Here is a 26,566-nt window from a genome sequence, read left to right as displayed (position 1 = left end):
AGAGACCTGTCAGCTCCTGATAGACCCCTTTCCTAGATTCTAAGAAGAAATTGAGCATCAATGGAGTTGCTCCAATTGTGGTGAGATAGCCACTGGGCAACGATTGCCTCATTTTATCTACAGACAAAATACTGTCCAGAAAAAAGGACAAACTATGCAAAATAGTCAACCTGCCAAGACAGGTTATCAGTTCATTCAAAATTCTATGTTACAAAGATCTGTTGGATGATCCTGGACCAGAAGGCTGAAAACTGATGCTCCTGTTTTGAAGAATTGAGGTGATCAGCAGGTGATCAGCAGTCTCTACAAATTGGCTAAGTTTTGGAAGCTATGTTTTTTACTTCTTATATTTTTAGGTAATATCAATCGTTCTTGGATTTCTGACAGGGTTGAAGACTTAATTATAGTCTCATAGCTTACCCAGGCTATTTAACATTGAGGAAATTATTTAATTTGATAGTTTTTAGATAGTATACAAGCTAGCCAGGACATAACATATGGATTTTAAGCCTTTCTTAAGTTAGGATAGCAGAGTGTTCTATTTAATTGACAAAAATGATAGACTGGGTGTTAGGTGTATTTTGTACTTTTTAAATTATAGAATGGTAATAGTTTTTATAGTAATAATATATATAGTAATTATATAATAGTAATATGTATATATAGTAATATAGTAATAATATAATAGTAAGTTATACTCAACTTACATTTGAGAGAAAAGTACTTCTTTTTTAACTGGAAAAAAGGTGTCTTTTTTACATTTTTAAATGTTTACCACTATAGACCTCTACCCACATATGGAAGTTTTACCCTGAATGAACCTTCATGAAATCTACTGGTAGCAGTTAAGTCACCCTTTTCTGCCTTTAGCATGAAAAGATGAGAATGGCTGGATCTCTACTCCTGCTCCGATCTTCTGATGACTAAACTGACTGACCTAACAAAGCCCTCCTCTATGTTTTATAGCTTCTTCTTGTAAGCTTAAGATGTGTTAGGAGGGAAGTCTATCTCGGTCTTCAATGCCTTTAGGTCCTTCAGGATGCCAGGAGAATGAGAAGGTGGCAAGTTTTGTTTCTCAGACATAACCAGTAGTATTTATGTTGATTTTTTTGGCCATTGCAAAACTATTTGTGATATGCTCTAAATCTTCTGTCATTCATAGTTTCTTTTTGTTGGCAAGGGTTTGAAACATGTTGTCACTTTGTTGCCCAGACTGCCCTTGAATTTCAAGCATTTGCTCTGCCACAGCTTCCTTAGTGCTGGGATTATAAGTATGTGCTACTACATCTATCTGTTTTTAGGAGTTGTTATTTCTTAACTTTCTGAAGAATATTCTATTTCCTTAGTTGTTCTGGTTTGGCTCTTCTCAAAGACAGCAAGTATAATAAAAGGCACAACTTTGGAGGTGGATAAATAACTTGTTTGCTTTTAACCTCATATGTTATACAGTATATGTCATCTCTAAATGGAAATGATAATTGTTGATGTGGTTAGATGAAGTTACTGCTCTTAGACTGTTCATGATCTGTGACTAGTTCCAGTAGATGTCAGCTTCGTTTAGTTTAAATAATTGAATGCTTTTTAACTGTTAGAGACTATGGTTTGAAGATGATAGTCATTTGAGCTCAAAGAATTTGGATTTGATAAAGGAAAAGGTTACTATATATGACTCAGAAAAATATTTCTTTTTCTTCTCTTTTCTATATCTTAAACATTCCTTTTCCCAAGACACGCTAACTTCTAGGAGGATTCATCCTCTCCTAGGCTAAGAAGTATACATGGTGCATGCTCTGAATTCCCTTGTCATAAGCTATGAAGGTGGCCTACAGCTTAGTCAAGGAGAAATAGAGCTAGCTGAGGCACTTTCTTAATAAGCAATAACAGGATTATTAGCAGTTTGTAGGTGGGAGTGAAGGAACTTGTCAGATGACTGAAGAGGTAACTGGACTGTTTAAGCTGCTTGGCCCAGTAGGGGAGCTCCTGTTTACTTTTCCTCTTGTCTTTTGGGAGACTCTTTATAACCTTGCTGTTCTGGGTGCCAACCCTTCCCCCATGCCTGTCTTTAGGAACAGGATTGAAAGCAGCATTAGCCTAAAGAAGTTGTTCTATTTAGGGAGCTGGAGCAGAGGGTGGTGATTAGGTCCTTATCAGAAGCCGCCTTCTGTGAGGTGAGGGCAGAATTGGAGTCTTTCCTGACATCTACTGCAGGGATAGGGTCAGAATCTTGGAGAGACAAAAGATGGGCTGGGCTATCTGAATGAAAAAGCCATTGTGTTTTTTCAACATTCCAGTGTCTGGTACAATTAGTCAGGACTTGGAAAACAAGTTGGACAAACAAGCTAGCAGCCTTTCACTGATGGCTAAGGGGATTTCTGACTGAGTTAGGTGCGCTGTGAAGAAAATGTGAGAGGATATAGGAAGGGAATGAGGCTTTGTGCTATCACTTCTGGCTGGATGAGGGAAGGAATGGAGCAGCAAGCAAACTGTCTGATGCTGACGGAGTCTGCTAAGCTGATAGCCACTTCTTGGGCTGGGCTGTCTCATAAAGAAGGTGGAATCAGAAGTTTTGGGCAACTGTAAGTTGAGGGAATGAATCTATCTCCCTTTGGAACCTAGAAACTCCTTGACAGTGAACAGTGTTGGGGCTTGCCCGTATGGCTTGAGACCATCTCAGTCGGCTAACATTTTAGATGTGCTTCCGCCTAAGAAGAGGCAAGCCCAAGGAGCAAGTCATTGGGCAACAAATGCACTGTCCCCGACTCGGCAGCAAACCATTTAGCTCACTAGCTCACCTGCAACTGTAAGCTTCACCAGGTCACAAGCTTCTGCTCTGCAAAACCAAAGGCCAGCTTCTTTCTCTCTAGGCTTATTAATATCTTGATTGGAGTTTTGCATACAAATCTCCCACCCCTGCACGCTATGATCTGGAAATAGTGAGTTAGTGCTGCTTTCGAATAGTTCTCTACCTGCAGGTCTAGACCCAGCCTTTGGAAATGATCTGGGGAGGAGCTTCCTCTCTGACCTCAAGGGAAGAAGGAGGTCAGTAGGAAGTTGTGGGTGGAGTCACTTCTCTGTTCTTTTCTGTCCTGTGTGTACCGGCACACAGCCCTTTGGCTATCTGTCTCTGTTCACCTTTAAGCCTACTTTGAGCAGCAGAGGGTGCAGAGGCCACTAGCTGGAAGTCTTTTGGGAGATTTTCTGAGGTGGGGCCAGTGGAGCCATGTGGCCCAGTTACCAAGATGAGCATGAGTTCAACGCCCACCTGGTGTGCCGCATGTGCTGCATGGGTTAGTATGTGAAGGTTCTTCTTGTCTTATAGCCTGTGCTCTTTGACTCAGTGGAATGCACCTCCTTTGAAGCCCTGCAGGCATTACACAACCTTTGGGCTTTTGAAATGTGGGGTAAAATGGACCTGGGTTCCCCACTTCCTGGGTACGTCTTTGGCATGTGGGGCAATTAAGAGCCCAAGCTTTGGGTGTGGGGCTGTTTTATAGAGTGTGAATTCTCATGCTCATGCATCTGTCTGTGTCAGGAAGCCACTTTTAGTTATGCTGCTTAGAGTTGAAAGACGGGGTATTTTTAGCAGAAGTTGGTTGGTTGGGGAGTTCACCTCTGGGGGAGGGAGGAGTCATGGCTTAAGTTTCCTCTTTGGGGCCTATTGCTAGTTTACATTTTCCTTACTAGCTAAGTCAGAGAAACTCATTTTGGATGATTTGGGAATGGACTCTGTTGGAGGTCAAGGGTGGGGCCCTGTTAGCAGTTGCTTAGGTCCCTTGGCTAGGGAGGGGAGTTCATTAAATAAAGTTCTGTGACCTTGACCAAGTGGTCTAGGGTTTTTTTTTTTTTTTTTTTTTTTTTTTTTTTTTTTTTTTGATATATGTTTCCTGTGGGGTTTAGATAGTGTGTCTTTTGATTTTATTCTTTTGATTTTCTAAACAGAACAAAGGTGTGATCCAGAATAGTTGGATTTTTCTGATATTGAAATTACTGATGGTTTGATCCAGAGGGATTCTGAGAAGAAATCTAGAGGAGAGGAACAGAGGCAAGATTCTGATCTCTCCTGCCTGCAGGGCTCGCGATCACAGATAGTGTGTACTGTACCTTGTTTACGACCCAAGAAGAGGCAGCATCAGGCAGTTACTGCCTAGGTGTTTAGCTTTCTGTCTTTCCAGAGGATTCCATGTCTGGGACCTGACAAAGCATTTGAAAGTGCTCAGAGATAAGCTGGGAGCCCAGAGGGCCCTTTTTGTAGCCAACCAAGGAGTATGAGGAAATCTAAACCCTCCACAAAACCTTTTAAACTTTCATCCCCTCCTTCCCTAAAGCAGTGCTTCTCAACCTTCCTAATGCTGCAACCCTTTAATACAGTCATGTTATGGTGTCCCCAACCATAAAATGATTTCTGTTGATACTTTATAACCGTAATTTTGCTACTGTTATGAATTTTAATGTAAATATGTTTTCTGATGGGCTTAGGTGACCCCTGCAAAAGAGTCATTAGCCCCCAAAAGGGTTATGACCCACAGGATGAGAACCACTAGTCTAGAGCCTGTCTAGTCTCATGGTTAAGAAAGGAGCCACAATCACAACAGGAACTTGCTGCTCTGCCACTTAATGGCTACACAAACTCAGACAATTGCTTAATATTTTTGTGCCCTGATTTCCTCATTGCTAAAAGGAGACTAAAGCAGGTCCTGTACATGGAGTAGTTATGCAGAGTATATTAAAGTGTACTTGTGGCTGTGTGCCTAGACACTGCAGGGAGAGTTACTTTGGATGCTCTTTATTCCTTTGGGTAGATTGCCTGATAGTAAGAGAAGATAGCTCTCCCCTGAGCTGGGCCTAACTCTACCTGCAGAACGGTGACTCCTGAGAAGGAAAGTCAGATTTACAGCACTTGGGCTTTCTTAGAGATGCAGCTAATAATGACTCGTAATCAGTTTGCTTGAATTTAAACTTTTTAAGCTCTCCAGATGATTTTGATATGGTTGATTCACAGACCAGTATTAGTAACCATTGGCCTAGTCTAAACTCCACATTTTATAGATTATACTCAAGGGGTGGAGTATCATAAAAAAGGAGACTGAGACTACAAATTACAGACTTGCTCCTATGTAATCTTGTCTACTTTTCTACCTTAGTTGTCTGTCCATCCATCCATCCACCCATCCATCCATCCATCCATCCATCCATCCATCCATCCATCCATCCATCCTATCCACCCACCGACCCAAGTATGTATGTGTGTATGTATGTATGTATGTATGTATGTATGTATGTATGTGTTTGTTTATGCATATGGAGGTTTTGCCTGAATGCATATATGTATACCATGTATGTGCCTTCTTCCTGCAAAGGCAAGAAGAAGGCATCAGATTTCCTGAAGCTGGAGTTAAATATGGTTGTGAGCCATCATGTGAGTGCTAGGAATTGAACCTGCAAGAGCAACAGGTGCTCTAAACCACTGAGCCATCTCTCTAGCTTCATCTTTCCTCAGTGTTTAATGTGTTTTTTTTGAGGATTCTTAACACAGTCTCTCTATATCTTTAAAATATTTAGTCTTTATAAATATAATACTTCAGTGAGTATTCTTTAAAAAAGCCATTATCTTCTTTTGTTTTCTGTTTTACTCTCTCCAACTTTGACCTATTTCCCCCATGTCGCCATTGCTCCTGCCTTGGCTCCTTGGCCTTTCTTGTTCATTTTTTTCCTTTCTAACATCTCCTATTTTTTGGGTGATATAAAGCCTGGGTCTCAAGCATGCCAATCACAAATTCTACCTCTGAGCTATATACGCTCATTTGATGTGTGTGTGTGTGTGTGTGTGTCTGTGTGTGTGTGTGTGTGTGTGTGTGTGTGTGTGTGTGTGGTGTCTGTGCTGTTGGTATATGTGGGTGTGCTCACTCACACATACATGTCTTCTTTTATTGCTCTCCATCTTCTTTTTGAAAGAGGATCTCTTACTGAGCCCTACACTCTGTATTGCATTTTGATGAGGCTGGCTCACCGAGGAGCTCTGGGACCCACCTGTCTCTGCATTCCAATGCTGGGATTAAAGGTGTGCGTCCATGCCCAGCTTTTACATGGGTGCCGAGGATTCAAACTCAGGTCTTTATGCTTGCACAGATAGTGCTCTTTCCACATGATCAGTAATCCTTGATAGTAGATGTTCTTTGTGAATGAATCCCTTTCATGACAGTTGATGTACTCCTTTCCCCTTGATTACATGGGACATTATTGTGCTGGCTTGTACTAATCAATGGAGGCAATATGTGTAGTGACCACAAATCTATGATTTAGGATATAACAAACATGCATTCCACTTCTTACTATGAGACTTTGGAAAAAGTAATGATCCTGCTGAGCATTACTGGAATGTAAGTGAGAACAAATAGGGACTGGAAAGGAATGGATAGCAGGCAGGGGTCATGTACTAGTGAATCTGCAGATCCTAAGCTAAACAGTTTGAGTATCCTGGATGGGAGTATCAGGCTATGGCATTATGTAGAGTTGAGTTCAAATGTGACTCCTGTGATCTTGGGCATGTTGCTTGTCTTTGTTGGGCTTTATTGTTCTATAAATCAGCGTAGTAGCTACTTTATAGAGCTATTGAATGTCAGAAAGAGTATGTGAGGTGCTAAGCATATACAAGTAGGTATTCAGTAGGTGCTAACTACTAATTTTTGTTTTGTTTTTGAGTCTTACTTTGTCACCCCAAACAGCCTTGAACATGCAAAAGTCCCACTGCCCCAGTCTCTTGAGTGCTAGGATTATAGGTATGAGTCATCACATTACACCCAACTTCTGAATCTTCTAAAATCAAACCCACTGGGAGATTTTAAGGGAGGCAGACAGTAAGTAACAAGATTAGTTTTGGCAGAAATACTGCAGGCAGCTTGACAAGGGTGTCTTAGAGGAAACCTGTTAAAAACAAGGAGAAGGAAAGTATCTAGTGTCCTGGAGAGATGTCTCAGTGATTAAGGACCTAAGTTCTGTTTCCAGCACCCATGTTAAGTGGCTCACAACTGCCTGTAACTCCATGTTTAGGAGTTACACCTCTTTTCTTTCCTTGTGGCCTCTGTGGGCACTTGGATTTATACAAGCACATATCTACATAATTAAAACATTAAATAGATTTTTAAAAAAAGAGTAGCAGTCTTTCACTTCTCTTTTTTTCTCATTTTGCCTGTCTGCCTGCCTGTCTTTCTGCTTCCCTCCTCCCCTTTCTCTTTTCCTCCTTCCTTCCTTCCTTCCTTCCTTCCTTCCTTCCTTCCTTCCTTCCTTTCTTCCTTCCTTCTCTCTTTCCCTCTCTCCCTTCCCTCCCTGCCTTTCTTCCTTCCCTTCCCTGTGTGCTTGCTTGCAACCCCACCCCCATCCCCCATTTTAACGGTTGAACTTAGAGCCTCACATGTGACAAAGACACTCAGCTGTATTCCTAGCTAGAGAATTTAATTCTAGACAGGTACAATTTCAGATAAGTATGACGTGAATGAAATGTTTAGGAAGCAATTTAAATATATAGAGATTTGGGAATTACCACTGTAGAGGCTATAGATAAAACCAATGGAAATAGTTGTAAATGACAGGTATTTGTAACTTTGTTTTGAAAAGTTTCACATACCCACTTTCATATGATACCAAAATTTTTGCATGTAATTTTAAGTCATTTACAAATACACTCTCTAAATCAATAGTCTTTGATCTATAATGTAAAATAGAAGAAAAACGACTAAGCATGAGGAAACATTTAAAGAATGAGCAGAAAAGAAGGAACAGCCAGGGGAGGAGGGAAACTAGTTTCAGATTATTTTAAGGGGACAGAAACCAGGTGTGTGGTGCGAACCAACCAGGCTGAAGCAGGTTCAAGGCCAGCCTGAGCTATATAGTGATTTGGAGGAAGGTAAAGGAATGTTTGACCATGTCTTTTACCACAGACAATTTAAGAGTTAAGCTGAATATGTTGGTGCATTCCTGTATTTCAGCATTTAGGAGATGGGGGTAAGAGGATTAGGAGTTTAAGGCCTGCCAGGGCTCTATGAGACCCTACCTTAAAAAAAAAACCCACCCCTTAAAAATACTGATTATGTTAAAAGGAATTGTTTACTTTTTTCTTGTCTACCTGTGACAATAACACAGTAAGTATTTTGTTGTGTTTATGTGCATATGCTCTGTTTTCAGATAGTCTTTCTGTATAGTCCAGGCAGCCCTTGAACTCAAAATTGTCCTGCCTCACCCACCTTCTTAGTGCTAGGGTTACAGATGTGTGGTGCCACGCCCTGCTCTAAATGTATAACTTTTATAAAAGAAATTCTAAAAAGGAAACAACAGAAAACATGTGTCTTCTGGGTGAGTTGCTTGGCAATTAGAATCAGATTGTTTTTGGTCTTTGGGGCAGTTAAAATAGTACAGCAAAATGAGTCTGGTGTGAGTAAAAGTGGAGCATTCAGAATTTTGCTGGCTCTAATTTTTCCATTGTGGTTATATGTCCCAGCATTCAGGTAGTACTTGTTGAAGTTTGAGGAGGTTTGTGTATAAAACTAGGTTCTTACATAGAACTCAGTTCAGCTCTGATCTCATGTGGGACACCCACTACACTTCCCTCTTGTTGCTTTAGCTAGTCAGACCATGTTTGACCAAACATGTAGGTTTTTGTTTTTGTTGTTTTAGGTCTTATTTGTATTACATAAAGCTTTAATGTTAGGCATTTTAAGGGAAAAAACATGGTCTCTAGCTTCAAAGGATGGATTACCTGGTCATATAAGGAAAAGCATGCGAAAGGTCAGAACTCTGTTGATGGAGTGATTAGCACAGTAAGTACCAGAAAAACTAGGAAGATAGAAGAGACTGGCAGAAACTGTCAGGAGGATTCTCAACAAATAAAAGTCCTATCAATATGCAATTCTGCTTTCATCTTTAATAAATAGGAAAAGTATATATGCCAAAGAATTGTTTTAAAATATTATTAATCATTTGTTATCAGTAAATGTATTATTGCTACACCTATTTTATGTCATTGACCTATTTCGGGGGTCATGTAAAAATTTCTTGAAAGAGTAGAGCAAGTAAAAAAAACAGTTTAAGAAATTGGGCAAAAAAATACTTGTTTTAACTATTCTATATACTTACTTACCTGATATAGCACTTATGTAACTATGCCACAAAGTTACTATATTTTTAATTTGAAGCTTATGAATCTTTTGTCTGCGTGTATTTGTGTGCACAGTTTAGATCCTTGGTACCTAAGAGGTCAAAAAGGGTATGAGATCCCTTGGAACTGGAGGTATGGATGGTCATAAGTCATCATGTAGCAACAAGTGCTCTTAACTACTGAGCCATCACTCCAGCCCCAGTTACTGGCATTTTTACCACCAGAGTCTGAAGGACCTTGGAATTAGGCTTTTAATGAAGCTTTCTGCAGACAGTAATGAGCAAATAAGTGGTATTGTAAGGAATAACTGTTACTTGGAGTGGTGGGAAGAGAATATAGGATATTACAAAGGGAATCACTAACTTGAGCGTCCTGATGAGAGGAGACTGGCTTGCAGCTGATTCTGATTCAGCCTTCAGATGGTAACACCGAAAAGGATGATGATGTTGGACCAAAGCAGCATCAAAAAAAGAACTAGAAATTGTAGCACAGAATGAGCAAATTTAACAAGAATCCTGGCTTCAAATATCTACATGACTCTATTAAGTTAAAACCAGATTAGACCTAAAATAAATACATTTCTGGCAGTTCTCAGTAATAGTCAGTAGGTAGAATTTATGCAGAAGCAGACCTCAGCATTTTACTTACAGAGTGTAAGCTGGTATGATGCTTTGTGAGGTGATGGGTGCCCTTATCAGCTGCGTACCCTGTGCGGTCTGGACCTACCTTTCAACCCCAGCAAGGTTACAGGGAATTAGAATGAGTTAATTCTGAGGTGTATAATAGGGAGAGACTTATTCCCTGCAAAGCAGGAAAAGATTCAACCTAAAAACAACGTGAAGACCAAGTCTTAGGGAAAGAGAGACTGCTTCCAAGTGGAAGCAGTACAAACCCAAAAATAGGAAGGCAGTTTATTCACCCAGAAGGGAGAGGGTTCAAGGTGATCATGGTCCAGTGTGGCCTTTTCTAGGTGGTTCTGTTAAGAGAGAAACTGCTCTTGTGGAGAGTTTCATGTAAGCTTCTGAAGTCAGTTTGAAACACCGGTGACTCTCATTAAAACTTGTACACTTCTGAAATTCTCAGACCCGGGAAAGAAATGATAAGAGCCAGGCAGTGCTATTTAAGTGAGAGTCCCCAAGGACAGTCAGTGATTGCTCCTTCGTGTTGTCTAGCACAGGGAGGACTAACATTCAAAATTCTTAATGACCAGGGTAGAATGAGAGTAGTTGAAGATCAAGAATAGTTAATGGTGAAGACATGGGGCATAATTCAATGGCAGAGTACCTAGCATGTATGACACTTTGGGTTTAATCCCTAGCATGCCCCTTCCTACAGAAAAGAATAGCTAGGAGGTATTAGGTATTTAGCTTCATTTGTTTGTTTGAGACAAAGCTCTGCTGTATTCCAGGCTGGATTCTAACTCTCTGTGTAGTCAAAAATGATCTTGAACTTCTGACCAGTCTTTCAGTCTCTGCCTCCCAAAGGCTACAATTACAGCATGTACCACCATGCCCATTGATGCTGTGCTGGGGATCAAACTCAGGGCTTTAAAAGTGTTCTGTCAGCTGGGCTACATGCCCAGCCCTGTATTGATATAGATTGGTAAAGATGACTGCTTTTTATATTTGGAGGACCAGGGCTCAGAGTATGGCCTTACTCTGGATGTTAAGACAGCAGATGAGGGTAGGACTGGGCGTTATCTCAGTCATCTGGGCCAGTGGCTGGAGATGAGTTGCTAATGAAGTTCAGTGGAGCTGTAGGCTCAGATACACAGCCAACAATTCAAGCTGACATCTATCTATCTATCTATCTATCTATCTATCTATCTATCTATCTATCTATCTATCTATCGGTATGTAATGTGAATCTAGTCTCTAGGAACGATTGTGAGATTTGCTATGTATCTGTGGAGGCAGCATGGAATGGTCAGTAATAGTGAGGATGATTTATGGTTTTATTTTATTTTTTCTTTTAAAAATTATTATTAGGATATGGCAAAATGGCTCAATGGAAAAGGTGTCTTTTCTGTTTTTGCACCCCCCATCTCTCTTTTTCTCTCAATAAAATGTAAAAAAAATAATTAGCATATTCATTGCACAAAAGATGGGTTTCATTATGCTTTCACCCACATATATGATATGTTTTTGCGCAGTGAGAATAATCGAAATAGAGTGCTATAAGGATGGTACAGGCTTCAGAGAAATGGGAAAGAATCAGGCCTGGTCACTCAGTTCCTGGACGTGGCTCTGGGGAATTGCTCATATCTTCCATAGGAATGGTTGTCTGTGGGTCAGTCATTGTAAAGTACTGACAGAACTGATGTTTCTGTTAAGGAGGTTTGGGGAGGGGGGTTGTGAGAGAGGAAGAGCTTGTTATTTAGGAAAAGGGTGAGATGCTGGCTGCTGAGGAAATGGGAATGGAGTACTGGGCACAAGAGGAGAAGCAGTGTTAGGTGGGCAAGGTGATTTGGGAGGAGAGACTAGAGGATTGTAGTGTCTGTACTATGCCCCGGGCCTTCCCGTTCCTCTCTTGCTACTATTTGTAACTCTCCTCTGTTGTAAGGGTCGCAGAAGATCAGTCACTGTGCTCACTGCTCTACTCAAATTATTGTACCGAGGAGACATTGCTATGACAAAGTTTTGGATTTGTGTGATTCTGTCCAATCACACAAAGTGGTGTGTGGTCTAAAGTGCTCATAAGCAAAAAATAAAATAAAATAAATAAAAGATGTTTCAACGAGTTAGCTCTTTCTAACAAGAAGTCATTGTCCCATGGCTCTGTGCCTAAAGTCAACCTTTTATGCTGGTTTTAGATAAACTGGGATGTGGCCAGGGCACAGGTGTGGGAACTTGCTGCTGCATAGTACTACATCAGAACCTCTTCTATTTTTCTTCTGCAGATGAGCGGGACCGGGTGCAAAAGAAAACATTCACCAAGTGGGTCAACAAGCACTTGATGAAGGTAGGATTCTTTCATATGTTTCCCTAACTTGTTTCTTACTTGTGTGTGTGTGTGTGTGTGTGAGTGCACATTTTTTGCATGTGTGTGAGTTCTTGTATATGTGGAAGCCAAAGCAAAGTTTGATTGATGGCCGTTTGAGTTTTCCATTTTGTTCATGGAGGCAGAGCTCACTGATAAAGTTAGTCTTGCTAGCCAGCTTGCTTTAAGGATCCTCTATGTCTGACTCTGGAGGCTGTAATTGCAGGCAGGCACCATACCTACCCAGCATTTATGTGGATATCTGAAATCCAGGCTTCATGCTTTTCTTAACCCCACCCTGCTCTAGTCCTTGTGCTTATGTGACACTTTGACTGCTGAGCTATCTCCCCATCTCCTCATCAACAGTGTTACATGTTCTACCTCAACACAGTGAGGTTGGTGATACCAGGCAATGGTTCCTAAGATTCTGAGAATGTCACTTCTAACTTTGAATAAAAGTTATTTTATAGGGCTGGAGAGTTGGTCCACAGGCCTATATTCAAATGGTAAGGTACATCTGAGAGCCACATGGTTCTAAAGGCACAAACCAAAAGTTTGATTTTTCTTTCTCTCAGTTGGATTAGATGTTCAGGAAATGTGACCAAGAAAGGTGGCTACATAATCAAACAGCTCCTTAGGACCGCTGGCTGTGGCAACTACAGTGAGGGTGATTTTCAAAGCACAAGACCTGATAAAAAGAGCCTTTCCTGCACTTTACCTCAAGCCCCAGATGTATCTTTGCCATGTTGCCCAGGCACTTCCTATATTTGACACATCTTAAATTACTAAATACCTTGCTTTTTGTCCAGGTAAGGAACCTAGATATTTGACTCAGGATTGCCAGTAGTAATATGTCTGTCCCTTGTTACCCGATCCAGTAATTCAGCTCAGAAAGGAGACTTGCTCCTGTGTTCTCCACACCTCTCGCTTCTGTCCCTGCTCAGGGCTTCTTCATTTTTTGCTTTGACCACTGTAATAGTTTCCTAACAAAGTACTCTATAATAATAGTACTGATTGTGCTGATTGTTTATTGATGACTTCCAATAAGTCAGACACTTTATAGTAAGTCTTTCTCATGGATTAGCTCACAATCTTCAGTGACTGTGCTGAGTGTTCTATTAATAGGCTTATTTTATCAGTGAGGAAAATGAGATTTAGGAGGTGTGCAGCTTGTTCAAAGTCACACTACTAAAAATAAGCAAACTGAAAATTAAAACCTCAGCCAATTAAAGTTTGCAACACATATTCTTAACCTGTGAAATTGGCTCTGGCTTCTGCCTTTTGTGTGTGTTTGTGTTGGAGGTGGGGGGACAGTGAGTTTAATTAGGGTTCTCTCAACTTATCAATGGCTGCTGCTAAGAAAGTGTCTTTTCCTCAACAACCATTAACTGCCTGTCAGCCTGAGTAGAGGTGGGACCACTGCATACTTTCCTAACCCCCACCCTCACCCCTGCCCCTTAGTGCCAAATTCCTCTCCTATCTAAAGTTCTTGCTGAACCAAGAGGCTCGCTATTTTATTTCTCTTATCTTCGCTCTGCTCTCCCTCTGGCTGTTTTGCCTATCAACTTACTATCTTTAGATATTTCCTCGACTCTCCCTTGTAGAATCAATTATCCTTCCCTTTGTGCATCTCCTTGTATTTTTTTAAATGAACTATTCTTTTATTATATGTAAGTTCACTGTAGCTGACAGCTATAGAAGAGGGCATCAGACCCCATTACAGATAGTTGTGAGCCATCATGTAGTTGCTGGGATTTTAACTCAGACCTCTGGAAGAGCAGTCAGTGAGTGCTCTTAATCAGTGAGCTACCTCTCCAGCCCCCTTGTGTTTCTTATATACTTTTGCTACAATGTTCAGATGTCTTGTTCTGAATTTTTCTGCTAGACTGATATTCTTTTGTTGTTGTTGTTTTGTCTTTAGATTATTGCCATTGCTGTTAGAAGGGAACTTTAGAGAAGAAACGGTTTATCTGCTACAATCCCAGTCACAGTCCATCTCTGTTGAAAGCCACAGCGGGGACTTGAAGCAGTTTAGTCACATTGCAGCCGTAGTCAAAAGCAGAGACATAAATGCACATTGGCTTGCTCTTAACCAGTTCAGGCCAAGCCCACGGTCTACCCACTTTTAGGGTGGGTCTTCACATCTCAATTAACCCAATTAAGAAAAATCTCCAGAGGCATGGCTAGAGCCCAACTTGTTCTAGGCAGCCCTTCATTGAGACTCTCTTTCCAGGTGAATCTAGGTTGTGTCTAACTATAATGTGTCTTGTTTTTTGTAGTGTCAGGACCAAAAACAAACAAACAAACAAAAGGCAGGTGAGAGATGGGGTGGAGGAAAGACAGCAACCAAAAGATTATTTATTGCTGTAAATTCCAAGAGTGGCTACCTGTTTTGTCTAATTGATGATTCAGATGGTATGCCTCTCTGTGCTTCAGAGTTCTACCTGCTCAGCTTCCTTTCCAGTCTCCTTTATGGCACTTATGCTGTGGTCACACCAGGAACTTACTGCTCCCTAAAGTCTGTGTATTTTTCTACTGCTTTCTTTGTTCCTCTCCCTAGAAAGCACACCCCAGTTTCCTATGCCCAGCCACTGCCTACTAATTTTTAGCTGAGGGATATAATCTTTCTGCTCTTCTGCCTTCATCCCTTAGGCTAAGTCACTTGCAATTTCATCTCTATTGTGTGTCACTTGGAGCTGTTGCCCATGTATTTGCATACTGTCTCCCTGTAGAGACCATGACAGTATAATATTACTTTTCTGCAAGCACTGGGACATGAACGATATCCAATAAATATTTGTTACCTTGAGTAGTAGTGCATAATTAAAAGCTTACAGAGTGCATTTTATCTGATTTTCTTTTTACAATAACTTTCCAAAAAATCACCTGCCTAAATAGTGAAGCTATCTTTTGTGGGTTTTAGAATATAATCCTCTCAGTTTTCACTACAAAAAGAGGGTGAAAATTAGGGAGGTGAGATGAATTCCCCAAAATAATACAGTTAGTAGAAGCTAAGGGACACTCACAAGTCACGTGACCAAAACTACTAGGTCTTTCTACTTAACATGCCCTCAATACCTCCTACCTGTTTTAACAGTTGAATGAGCCAAATGTCCTAACTCAGCTGGACTACCAAACTTTGTATTTGAATTCAAATCCTCTGGAGATGCTCCTTTGTGCTAGTGGTGCCTGTTGGACCTTTGCCTCAGTGCTGTGTGATGGGAGGCCTGGAAAGGGACACGGTACACATCATAGCATCATCAGACATTGGAGGCCAGCCAGAGCTTTGATTAAACCCTTGCCTATTTTCTATCCTTTTCCAGGCTGTCAGATTTTAAGTTCCAACAGCAACTTTTCATTTTGTAATACTGAGTGAGACAGGGAGGGAGGGAGGGGAGAGAGAGGGAGTGGGAGAGATCCACTAGTAACCAGAATCATTGTATTAAAATTGAATTCTTTGAACTATTAGGGAGCAAATTTTTGTGACCTCTGGCAGCATTTGCTTGGCTGTGCAAGTACGCTCTGATTAAGTCTCTGGCCAATAGGTCAGTGTAAGAGCAAAACAAATAAGCTTCTCCTTTTAGATTTAGTTCATCTAGAATCTCTTGGGTTCTGGAGTAAGAAAATTAACTCCTTTATTAATCATAAGCAGGACTGATCCAATCTTAGAAGATATTTGTTAGGAATATAAGCAAAATCAGGAATAAGGAAAATCAGGCCATGTTTAAATTTTATCTATATTGATAATACAGAGATTGTGTCTAAATTCTTGTAGCTTATAAAATAGATACTTCCAAAGAGACTCCCATGAAGAGTAGGGGATGCTGGGCATTTTATGCCTGCCATATCTACAAACCTAGATATGGTTGGGAGGATTGCTGTGAATTCAAGACTAGTCTGGGTTATAAAGAAGTCTCTGTTTCAAAACAGAGGATGTGATTGTTTCCTTAGATAAGTTATTTCTCTGCCAGTAAAATAAGCCAATTCAAGCTTACAGATTTACACACACACACACACAAACACACACACTCACTCACTTGGGTTTTTTGGGAAGCTGTTCTCAGGCAGGTGAACTCGCTGGCCCCAAGGAAGGAAGCAAGGGAAATTGTCAGTGGAGAGAGAAGAAATAGAGAGAAAGCCTAGGAGAAGGAGGGGGGTGGTGTGAGGAGGAGTAGGAGTAGGAGGAGGAGGAGGAGGAGGAGGAGGAGGAGGAGGAGATAGAGAAGGGAGGGTGACCAGAATATCAGAATTATATAGGGTAAGGAAGAACCTCTGGGGGAAGGGCAGCCCAGACCCTGGGCTGGGAAGTTCAGGGTTGAGGGTGGGGTATGTCAGGTAGGGACTGGGAGAACCTGGACACCAGATCTGCTCTGGTGTGTAAAATATGCACCTTGGCCCCTTGGCCCAAGTCTGAAACCCAACAGGTAGAATGAGTCTTTTCATTTTTATTCATGTGTGCAGTCTAGAGGCCACAGACTTGGGGATTTTAGTAAGAATTCCAGTTATTCCAGCATATATTTCCAAATGTTCACTGTCATTTCCAGCTCTCCCCTTTTCTTTCCTCTTTCCTGGTCCCTTCCTCCTCTCCCCTCTTTTTCCTTTGTGTTGTATGGTTTCTGTGTCAGAGTCGAACTCAGACACCTGCTTGCTATTCTAGTCTTTCAAGTGCTGAGATTCCTGGTGTGCAATGCCACATCCTACCTCCCTGTCTAACTGAGGACCCATGTGAATATAGGGTAACTAAAGATTCCCAGCACTGCTTGAAATGCAGCTCTTGCTCAGGCTACTTGAGATGAGGATTCACTACTCTGAGTCCAGAGACAGAGAGGTCACTCTCCTTCTCACTCTCCTAGCTTCGGTAGGCATTCTTGGACTCTACTTTTGTGTGTTGTATTGAGCATAAGTCTTTCTGAGTAAAAGTTAACTGTTATCTATGTTTTTAGTATGCTAGACTTTGTCTTAGAGAGAAAGGTACCTAATTACTCAGTGTGGACTTCCCTCTTGCATTTTAGACACCCACTAATTCAGAAATGCATCTGAGGTTACCAGGCTGGCTCACTCTCACTTTCCTATATTTTTAAGTAAGTGTAGGTTCCCTTGACCCTGTGTTTTTATTGTAGTGAGAATTGAACCCCAGGACTTTCACCCAGTACACAAGTACTAAACACAACATCCTTTGTCCATCTTTTCAAAAACAGACATGAAAATATGAAACATACTTTCATGTTTTAAAACTTTTTCAGTGATGTAGTTGTACACAGTTTGGATCAAGGACACTAAGCTGCTGTGCTTTCTTTTAAGAAACTTATCTTAGAGGTCAAATTTTTTTGCTGTCAATGCCACATGAAGACTCTTGTTTGTTGTTGCTGCTGTAGAGACCATAGAAGCCTTTAAATGGAAAGAACACAGCAAAAAAGTAAGGGCTCTGAGGTCTGGACCCAGCTCTGACACTTTCCAATAGTGGCGCAGTCTGTAGGCTCAGCTGCTTGGAAAGCAGGGGTAGATTGGTGTTGTGGGCCAGCCTTCAGAGTGGCCTAGACAATGTAATAGGATCCCATTTCAAATACAAAACAAGTCCAAAGGAAGTTAAAGGTGTGGGTTTGTTTGTTTGTTTATGGAAAGGCATGAATAGTGTGGTTTTTTTGGTACAAGGTTCCTTTAGTCTGTTGGTCTTCTACTGCCTCATCTTCCTGTTTCTATTTCCTGGGTGCTGGGTTTATAGGTGTCTGCCACCATGCCTGTTAAATATGTGATTAAAAAGTAATAAATCTCTTACTTGATTCAGTTGTCCCTTTTCATAATCAACTATTATTTTCTAGCCTTTACAAAATATCTATTTTTATTTGTGTGCATGCATGTGTGTGCTACATGGAGTGGTAATGCCAGAAGTTGTCATTGGGTCCCTGGGATCTGAAATCTATGTGTTTGTGAACTACCTTACAGGGTGCTAGTAATTAAGCTCAGGTCTTCTGGAAGAGCAGAAAGTATTCTTGAACACTATTCTTTTTTTTTTTTTTTAAATGACACCAGAGAGTGAACTCAGGGGTTTGTACATGTCAGGCTAGCATGTCACCACTGAGCCATGTTACCAAGTCCTGACTTCTTTTTAACTCTCCATTCATTAATTTGTGGTATGATTTCAATTATATCCTTCCCTTGAAAATGTCTTCCCTCTGCCCACTTGTATACTTGCATGTAATCACAAACAAGCAACTTAAACTAGTTTATAGGGGCATAAAACATTTTTTTAAAAGGGTCAGCAAGATGGGTTAGTGAGTAAAAGCACTTGCTGTGGTTGCCCGATGACCTGAGTTTAATTCTGGGATCTCACTATGGACAGAGAAAACTGACCTCCATAGACATGAGAGCCGCACATATAAGCACGTACAAGCACATGCACACACAGCGCACATGAAAAGATGAGGATGATAATGAATCTGTGAGAACTTAGAACAGGGTGGCTGTCGTCCTCCTTGAGCCTTGCAGCACTTTGTGCTTTAGCCCCGCCCTGGACTGTGCTCTTGTTTCATCTTTTCTCTGCCTCTCTGTTCCTTCTGCCTTTTCTTTGCTTAGTTTCTTCCCTCCTAGCCTTTATTTTATTGCTTTTCCATATGCTGCCTGCCAATTTTAGCTTCTCCCTGAGATCCCCCCCCCCCAGCACTCTGTTCTTTCTTGCCCCTGTCTTTGAATAGTAGTTCCCATGTCTTTAACTAATCCTCAGTCCATATGACTTCCAAAGTGAGGTTCTCAGCTGACCCAGGTTAAATGCTGATAGTTTCACCTGCATTAAGAACATTTGGAGGTCTTTTCTCTGCCATTTTAAAATGCTGTATTTAATTTTAATTCCGCTAAAGCTTTTCTTTTCTAACCTTCATGATCTGTTTATTTGTTGGTAGTGAATTACAATTCTTCTTGAAACATTGAGTCATTTGAGGGAGAACTGTTGAGCCGCTGGTTTGGTTTGGCTCTGTAGACTCATGAGAACCTAATGCTAAATTTTCAGCAATTTTGTAAATTGGCTATGAAATATAATCATTATTAAAATTAAGTTTAAAATTTATGATTAAAATTATTTATAAAATAAAAGCCATAAATACATAGTTTTTCACAAATGACAGCTTGAAGTTTGGTTTAGTGGAAGTATTTTTACCATGGAAATCATCAGTGTTGCTAAGTCTGACCCAGCTCAGATTGACCTTGGGCTCACCAAATAGTTGAGAATGACTTTAAGCTTTTATTGTTTGTTTGTAAAGACAGGGTATCTCTACATAGCCTTGGCTAGCCTTAAACTCACAGAGATTTGCCTGCCTCTCTCTGCCCCCTGAACTCTGGGATTAAAGGTGTGCACCACCTCTTGCATATACCTCCCAAGTGCTAGGAATGTAGGCATATGTCATTATTCTTGTTTATGTGCTGCTGGGGATTGAATCCAGGGCACTCGGCATGCTAGGCAAGCACTCTATCAACTAAGCTGTATCACCAGTCCAGAAACACACACACACTCATTTCCTCTCTCCCTCTCTCCCTCCCCCTGCCCCTGTGTGTGTGTGTGTGTGTGTGTGTGCTTAAGACAGGAATTGTCACCAGGATCTGAGATTTTCCAATGATCTAAGTTGGTTGGTCAGCAAGAAAGAATGTCTATCTAATCTCTTGTCTAATTATAAGTTCTTGCCATTGTATCTAGCATTTTGGAGTGCTGTGTGTCAAACTTACGTCTTCATACCTGTAAGGTAGATGTGTTGTAGACTGAGCTGTTTCTCTAATTCCAAGCTTACTTTTTATTTTGAGACAGGGTCTCACTCTGTGTAGCCCAGAATAGTGCAGCCTCAGCCTCCTAGTGCTAGGGTAACAGGTATCCAGCACCATGCTGAGCTTAAACTCATTATTTCTGAAAATAGTCTTTCTATTGTTACCTAGGAAATTATCTATGTAGAACTAGTTTTTTTTTTTTTTTTCGCTATTTTTACCAGTCTTCTCCTGAAATTATTAGTCACTTAGTGAAATTATTGCTAAAGAAGACCCATGGTAGCTAAACCACAACAAGACTTGACCTCCACCAATCACATTTTACTCCCTAGTCATTCTTGAAATGTTTTCAGGAGAGATGAGTCCCCATCTCCTTTTCTAGACATTCTAGCATTTTACCCAGTGTTTAGTAGATGATCAACCTGGCTTTAGCTTAAATGCACACATGATGCAATAAAACACTATTCCATATGGATTTTCCTCAGATTTGGAAATTCTCGAGTTTCATTATTGCTTCTTGATTCACATTTTTAAATTCATAGATTTATCTAGAACTAGACATTCTCTGGAGGATGATCAAATGATTCTAGATCAGGTAATGATTGGCTTGTCATACTCTCCTTACAGGTTCGAAAGCACATCAATGATCTCTATGAAGACCTTCGGGATGGACACAACTTGATCTCCCTGTTAGAGGTCCTCTCAGGCATCAAACTGGTGAGTTTCTCTCTTCTACCAAGAGTCCTGTAAACAAGGTGTCTGTAGCAGCAGCCTTTAGTGCTTGCTCCATTAAGTGGGAGAGAGAAGTAGAAGAGTTATTGATATACTTTATTTCTAACTCAGGCATATAGTTTACAAATGACATCATCTCAATTTATACATTATGTATTGTCATGTGAGGCCTCTGTACCCTGAGCCCTAAGGATTTAACCTGAGATCTCACACCTGTTAGAAGACACTGTATAATTAAATTATGTCTCCAACTTTAGGTCTCATGTCTTGATAAAATCAGAAATAGTTTTATTTTGTACTGTCTGACTTAGTCATTTCTTATCTCTCTCTAGATACTAATCTTTCAGGAACATTATATTTATGTTTAAAGTTTTTTTTTGGAATAAATTGTGTTTTTCTTCCTATAGGTTATTTTTCTAGTTTGTTTTCTCTATTATGTTTTTGTCTTTTTCTTCTAATTTTCTGTGTTTAGCTAAGCATTTGAAGTTTAATTTAAGGACTCAGGTGTTTGGAGTTTCTTCCACTTTCCTTCATGATTTGTTGAGTCTCACAGATGTGGAAAGGTACTGAAGCTGGGCCTGAGCACATCCTCATAAAGAAGTGCCAGTGGGCTCCTTAGATAATTAAGTATGCTGGCCTTGTCCCAGGGCTTGTGGGAAATCCTTTCCTATAGAGAATTCTGGCTCAGCCTCCTGGCCTGTCAAAGAATAGCTCTTACACTTGCGTTGTTTAAGGGATTAAAATAACATTCCTTTGGCCATTGTTTCAAATATCTAAGTGCAATGGAAGCAGGCATTCTTTGGTGTTCAGTTCAGTGTCTTTACCTCAGGCAATGCAATTTTCATTGGGAATGTCCACACTTGAATATTGGAAGTATCTGTAGGGGAAAGAGATCTGTGGAGACACACAGTGCAAGCACTCTAAATCTCAGCCCACTCAGTACTTCTGGTGTACTCTTCGTTACTGTTTGTTGTGTTAAAAGAATAGTATTTGGCACACTAGATTTCATTGTTATGTGATGTTTAGCTCCTTCTAGGATTGGAGCTTGGCTTCCAGAGCCCTTTGTTTTGGGTTTACTTTAAAAACAAAACACTCTTGGTAGTAAAATTAGTCATATGTATTTTTAGTGGTTAGAATTGCCATAAGTGTTTGTTAGCATAGCTAGCCTGTGCAATTCTCATCTGACCTTCATTTATTTTATTACTTTTTAAAGATTATTTTTAAGATTTATTTGTATATTTTTATTAGTGCTTTATGTGCATGCGCACCTGCATGCCAGAAAAAGGTATCAGATCCTTATAGATGGTTGTGAGTCACCATATGAATGCTGGGAATTGAACTCAGGACCTCTGGAAGAGCAATCGGTGCTCTGAACTACAGACTGGCCTTTGTTTATTAATCATGTAAGATATCAGAATCCATTCTTCTCTACTGGACTTTATGCCTCAACACTCACTCAGTATATCTCATACAGTTGATATCAACAGTAGTTTCCATATTGAAAAGTCATTCTTTCTGATGATACTGCTTGCCAAAAGGGTAAGGGCATGCCCATTTAATTTCTCCTCTTAACCTTTGAAGACATGTGGGTGTTTATGGAGATCCTCATATCATCTTCTCACCAGAGAGCATCTGATGTCTTTCAGAGTTGTTCTTGTCATTGTTTTCAGTCATAGCACAATTACAAATGTAGAGTAGGTGGACATGAAGAATTGAAGATGTACTCAAAATAAGAAGTGTTCAATGTCCTGCTCTGCTGTTGATTTGATCCCCCCCCCCTTTCTTCTGGAGGTTTTTCACTTTTAGATAAAAACTATTTATTCATTTCTCTTTTGCGTGCGTATGTGTGTGTGTGTGTTTTCTTTTTTTGTTCCTCTATTGTGTTTTCTTTGGTTGGTGGCAAAGGAGCCAGCAGGGCTGAAGACCCTTCGTCTCGTGAGCATGCCCTCCTGGCGCCATACAAACAGCGAGGATCAGGAAGAGGAAGATGATGATGATGTAGTAGGTCTTTTGGGGGTGCCAGCATCCCAGCTGGCACTTCAGGGCCATCAGAGAGGCCAGACTTCTCAAGGTCTCCAAGTAGCTTGGTCACCAGTTGCCTTCTCTTTCCACCAAGGAATATGGGTCCCAAAGAAAGTAGTTAAAATTAATTGTGTATTGCTACTGTTAGATGATCCTTAAGCAGCAATTATTTTGCTTATCTGAGAATGGTTGGCACAAAAACAATCATAGTACATGAAAGTATCACTTCCTTTTGTGACCTGGAGACTTATGGCTTTCTGCTGGCCTTGTTGTGTTGTCTGAATATGACTGCCGAACTATGGAAGGTTTAGCTGACAGCATGAAAATTAATTGCTCACAACTCCACAATATATACTAACGGTGTTCTCTCTCCACTTCTAGCCTCTGGGTTCTCACCAAGCACGTGTCAATTGTTTTAAAAATAGAGTGTTTGCAAACTCACTGCATGAGATACTCTGGCCTTGGTCAGTAATCTTGCTAGTAACTATAAGAAACAGATTTTAATTTGCATGTTCTTGGGCTATTTACTATTGGTGGAGGGTACATTAGGAATAGGGATTAATGTTTGTAAGAGGAGCCTTTTCTCCTGATAGGTCCTAAATTAGAACCCATAATCTTTCTCCAGAAATGGGATAACACCTCCAACCTGTGCCCTCTAAAAGTCATCTCCTCATCTCCCTTCCCCATCGTCTTACAACTATTTCATTTAGACTGTCATTCTCTAAGCTGTATTCTCCACTGATCTGAAATAATTGAGAAAATGTTCTTGCTGAAAAAAAAATTTCTAAAGCTTACAGAAGAAGTTATCTTTTTATACAGAGGCCTTGGTATCTCTGCAGATTATCTCATTTAGAGAATGTTGTATAGAAAAGCTGGAGTGTATCCAGAGGGACATTCTCATTCCTCTCCTTGCGTTGGGCTACTTTTTGACTGTTAAAAGTTTTCTTTTTGCAGATCTCACAACAGAAATATTTTATATTTGTTCGACCTTTAATTAGCAGTACCAATTTAATATCTACAAATGAATTGGGTGTAATCTAATGAGGGTGATATTTCAAGCCCAGCTTTAGAAAACTAAAGCATCACTGTAGAAGATTCAAGAGCAGATGCCTGTTCTCACAACACAGACTTCACTCCCTCCCCATAGGCAAGGTTGAGCCTTGGGCAGGGATGACAGTTGCCAGATGAAGGTGGCTGAGCTTTGCTTTGTAAAGCTAAGGATTAACCCAAGGATTAAGCAGCAGAAACAGCTTTATTTGTGATTCTCGAATAACCATCACCATTATGATTTTAATGCTCTGAGAATTTCATTTGGGGATCAGCAGCTTTCCAACAGTGACACTCACCTTCTTGAGAGGTGGGTTACTTCCTAGATTCTGTCATCAATTTGAAATTTTTTCACTTTTCTTGAGCACCCATAACTCTATTCTCTGTATTTAAAAAGTGCCTTCCTAGAGTCACCTTTCTCTGGCCAGGTTTATGTTAAGGTTGGTTCCACCCATTACTAATTATGCAGTTAGACTTTCTACTTTTACTCTGCAGAGTAGATGCTTGTGGTTTTAAGAGTCATAGAGCTATACTCTGTTTCTGTTAACCTCACACCCCAAATCAACCTCGGCCACACACAGAAGAGCCTATGCAGAGGTGACTCTGACAATGTATTAGAGCTCAGATAAGCTGTGGGTTTGTGTGATGTATAGTGGTGTGCAGGCACTGTCAGCTGCTGAGAGCCGGCTGCACACATACAGGCCCCGCTCTTGAAGGTGCTTCCTTTAATGCTCCCATGCCTGGCTTCAGCCACGAGCAGTTCTTGTGTGCTCTTTTAGTCCTTGAAATCAAAGAGGAAGCTGTGTAGAGGTAAATTACCATAGCTAAAATTAACATCCCTTCTCTTCCTTGCAGCCCAGAGAGAAGGGCAGGATGCGTTTTCACAGGTTGCAGAATGTGCAGATTGCCCTGGACTTCCTAAAGCAGCGGCAGGTATGGACCTCTGATGGATTCTGGTTCTAACTCTTTGTCCTTACATAGAACTTGTGCATTTTTGAGAGGATCAGTGTTCATGAACAAAGATTAAAAGATAGACCCTGGGGTTTGGGGTAGGGCACAAAATGTGTACGGAACCTGTGAAGAATACAGGAAGAATCACACCATCTAACAAAATGCTGCATTGTCATAAAATGGGACAAGGAAAGTCTAGTATAGTTTTTCAGACATGTTACAACTGAGAGAAATGTCTAACTCATGCTATAATTACTTTCGTGGTTCTGGGGATTGAACCTGAGGCCATATGTTCACTAGGCAAGAACTTTCACTTAGCTAACTTCTTAGTAGTGACTTAAGGAAATGACTGTTTATGTATTCATTCATTCATTCATTCATTCATTCATTCTTCTTCTTCTTCTTTTTCTTCTTCTTCTTCTTCTTCTTCTTCTTCTTCTTCTCCTCCTCCTCCTCCTCCTCCTCCTCCTCCTCCTCCTCCTCCTTTTTAAAAGAGGGTCTCACTATGTAGCTCTGTCTGGCCTGAAACTTATTATGTAGACCAGGCTAGCTTCAAATTTAGATATTTGCTTATGCTTCCAGAGTGCTGAGACTAAAGGTGTATGCCACTACACCAACTCTATTATTTTGAGGCAAGGTCTAGTTCAGTCTGGTCTCAAACTCTAGATGTTTCTGTCTCAGCCTTGTAAGTACTGAGATTTTAGAAGTGCACTACCAAGTCTGGCCAAGAGAAGGGTTTTCATAGAGTAGAAAAAAGTATTTGGAATACACACACACACACACACACACACACACACACTGTTTTCTTACTATATATAAAAGACAGCAATTCCACAGTGGAGTACTACTCAGCTATTAAAAACAATGACTTCATGGATGGAACTAGAAAATATCATCCTGAGTGAGGTAACCCAATCATAAAAGTACATATATAGCATGTACTCACTGATAAGTGGATATTAGCCCAAAAGCTTGGAATACCCACGATACAATTCACAGACCACATGAAGCTCAAGAAGAAGAAAGACCCAAGTGCAGATGCTTCAGTCCTTCTTAGAAGGGGGAAACAATATTCACAGGAGGAAATACAGGGACAAAGTTTGAAGCAGAAACTTAAAGAAAGGCCATTCAGAGACTGCCCCACCTGGAGATCCAGCCCATATACAGCCACCAAATCCAGACAATATTGTTGATGCCAAGAAGTACATGCTGTCAGGAGCCCGATATAGCTGTCTCCAGAGAGGCTCTGCCAGATTATGACAAATACAGAGGCAGATGCTCACAGTCAACCATTAAACTGAGAATGGGATTTCCAATGGAGGAGTTAGAGAAATAGTTGAAGGAGCTGAAGGGGTTTGCAACCCCATAAGAACAATAATATCAACTAACCAGAGCTCCCAGAGACTAAGCCACTATCCAAAGAGTACAAATGGATGGACCCATGGTTCCAGCAACATATGTAGCAGAGGATGGCCTTGTTGGGTATCAATGGGAAGAAAAGCCCTTGGTCCTGCCAAGGCTCGATGCTCCAGTGTAGAGGAATGTCAGCGTAGGTGAGTAGGGGGGCACTCCCATAGAGGCGGGGGAAGGGGATTGGAATAGGGAGTTTATGAAGGTGAAACTGGAAAAGAGGATAACATTTGAAATGTAAATAAAATATATCCAATAAAAAAATAAAAATAAAAGAGCAACCTATTGAGGGTTAAGTGAGACAGACAGACAGACAGACAGACACACACACACACACACACACACACACACACACACACACACTTACACGACAGCAAGAGGTTTTCAGGCAAAGGAGGAAAAGCCAATAAAAGGAAAAATACTGAAACTAATCAGGAGGATTAAGCATTTCAGAGCTGTGTGCAGTGGTCCTTGTCTATAATGTAGCAGTTGGGAGGCTGAGACAGGAAAGTCATGAGGTTGAACCCAGGC

General features: G+C 40.7%; 1 protein-coding gene across 2 annotated transcripts in view; it reads left to right on the top strand.

Annotated features, from left to right (window-relative positions):
- The window catches only part of MACF1 (microtubule actin crosslinking factor 1), a gene marked incomplete at its 5' end in the record, with an annotated part of 306,545 nt that overhangs the window by 105,212 nt on the left and 174,767 nt on the right, over nucleotides 1-26,566 (top strand). Inside the window, 4 exons of one of the 2 annotated variants that reach the window (XM_080921388.1) lie at nucleotides 12,048-12,109; nucleotides 20,501-20,590; nucleotides 22,511-22,606; nucleotides 24,530-24,607. In XM_080921388.1, the coding sequence (XP_080777514.1) occupies nucleotides 12,048-12,109; nucleotides 20,501-20,590; nucleotides 22,511-22,606; nucleotides 24,530-24,607 (326 nt within the window). The remainder of the gene's footprint in view (nucleotides 1-12,047; nucleotides 12,110-20,500; nucleotides 20,591-22,510; nucleotides 22,607-24,529; nucleotides 24,608-26,566) is intronic. The other variant, XM_080921389.1, reaches the window with a different exon arrangement.

The sequence above is a fragment of the Micromys minutus genome (genome assembly GCF_963924665.1).
Source record: "Micromys minutus genome assembly, chromosome: 9".
Lineage (NCBI taxonomy): Eukaryota > Metazoa > Chordata > Mammalia > Rodentia > Muridae > Micromys > Micromys minutus.
The sequence above is the reverse complement of the archived record's forward strand: the minus strand, read 5'-3'. Positions and strand labels throughout refer to the sequence as shown.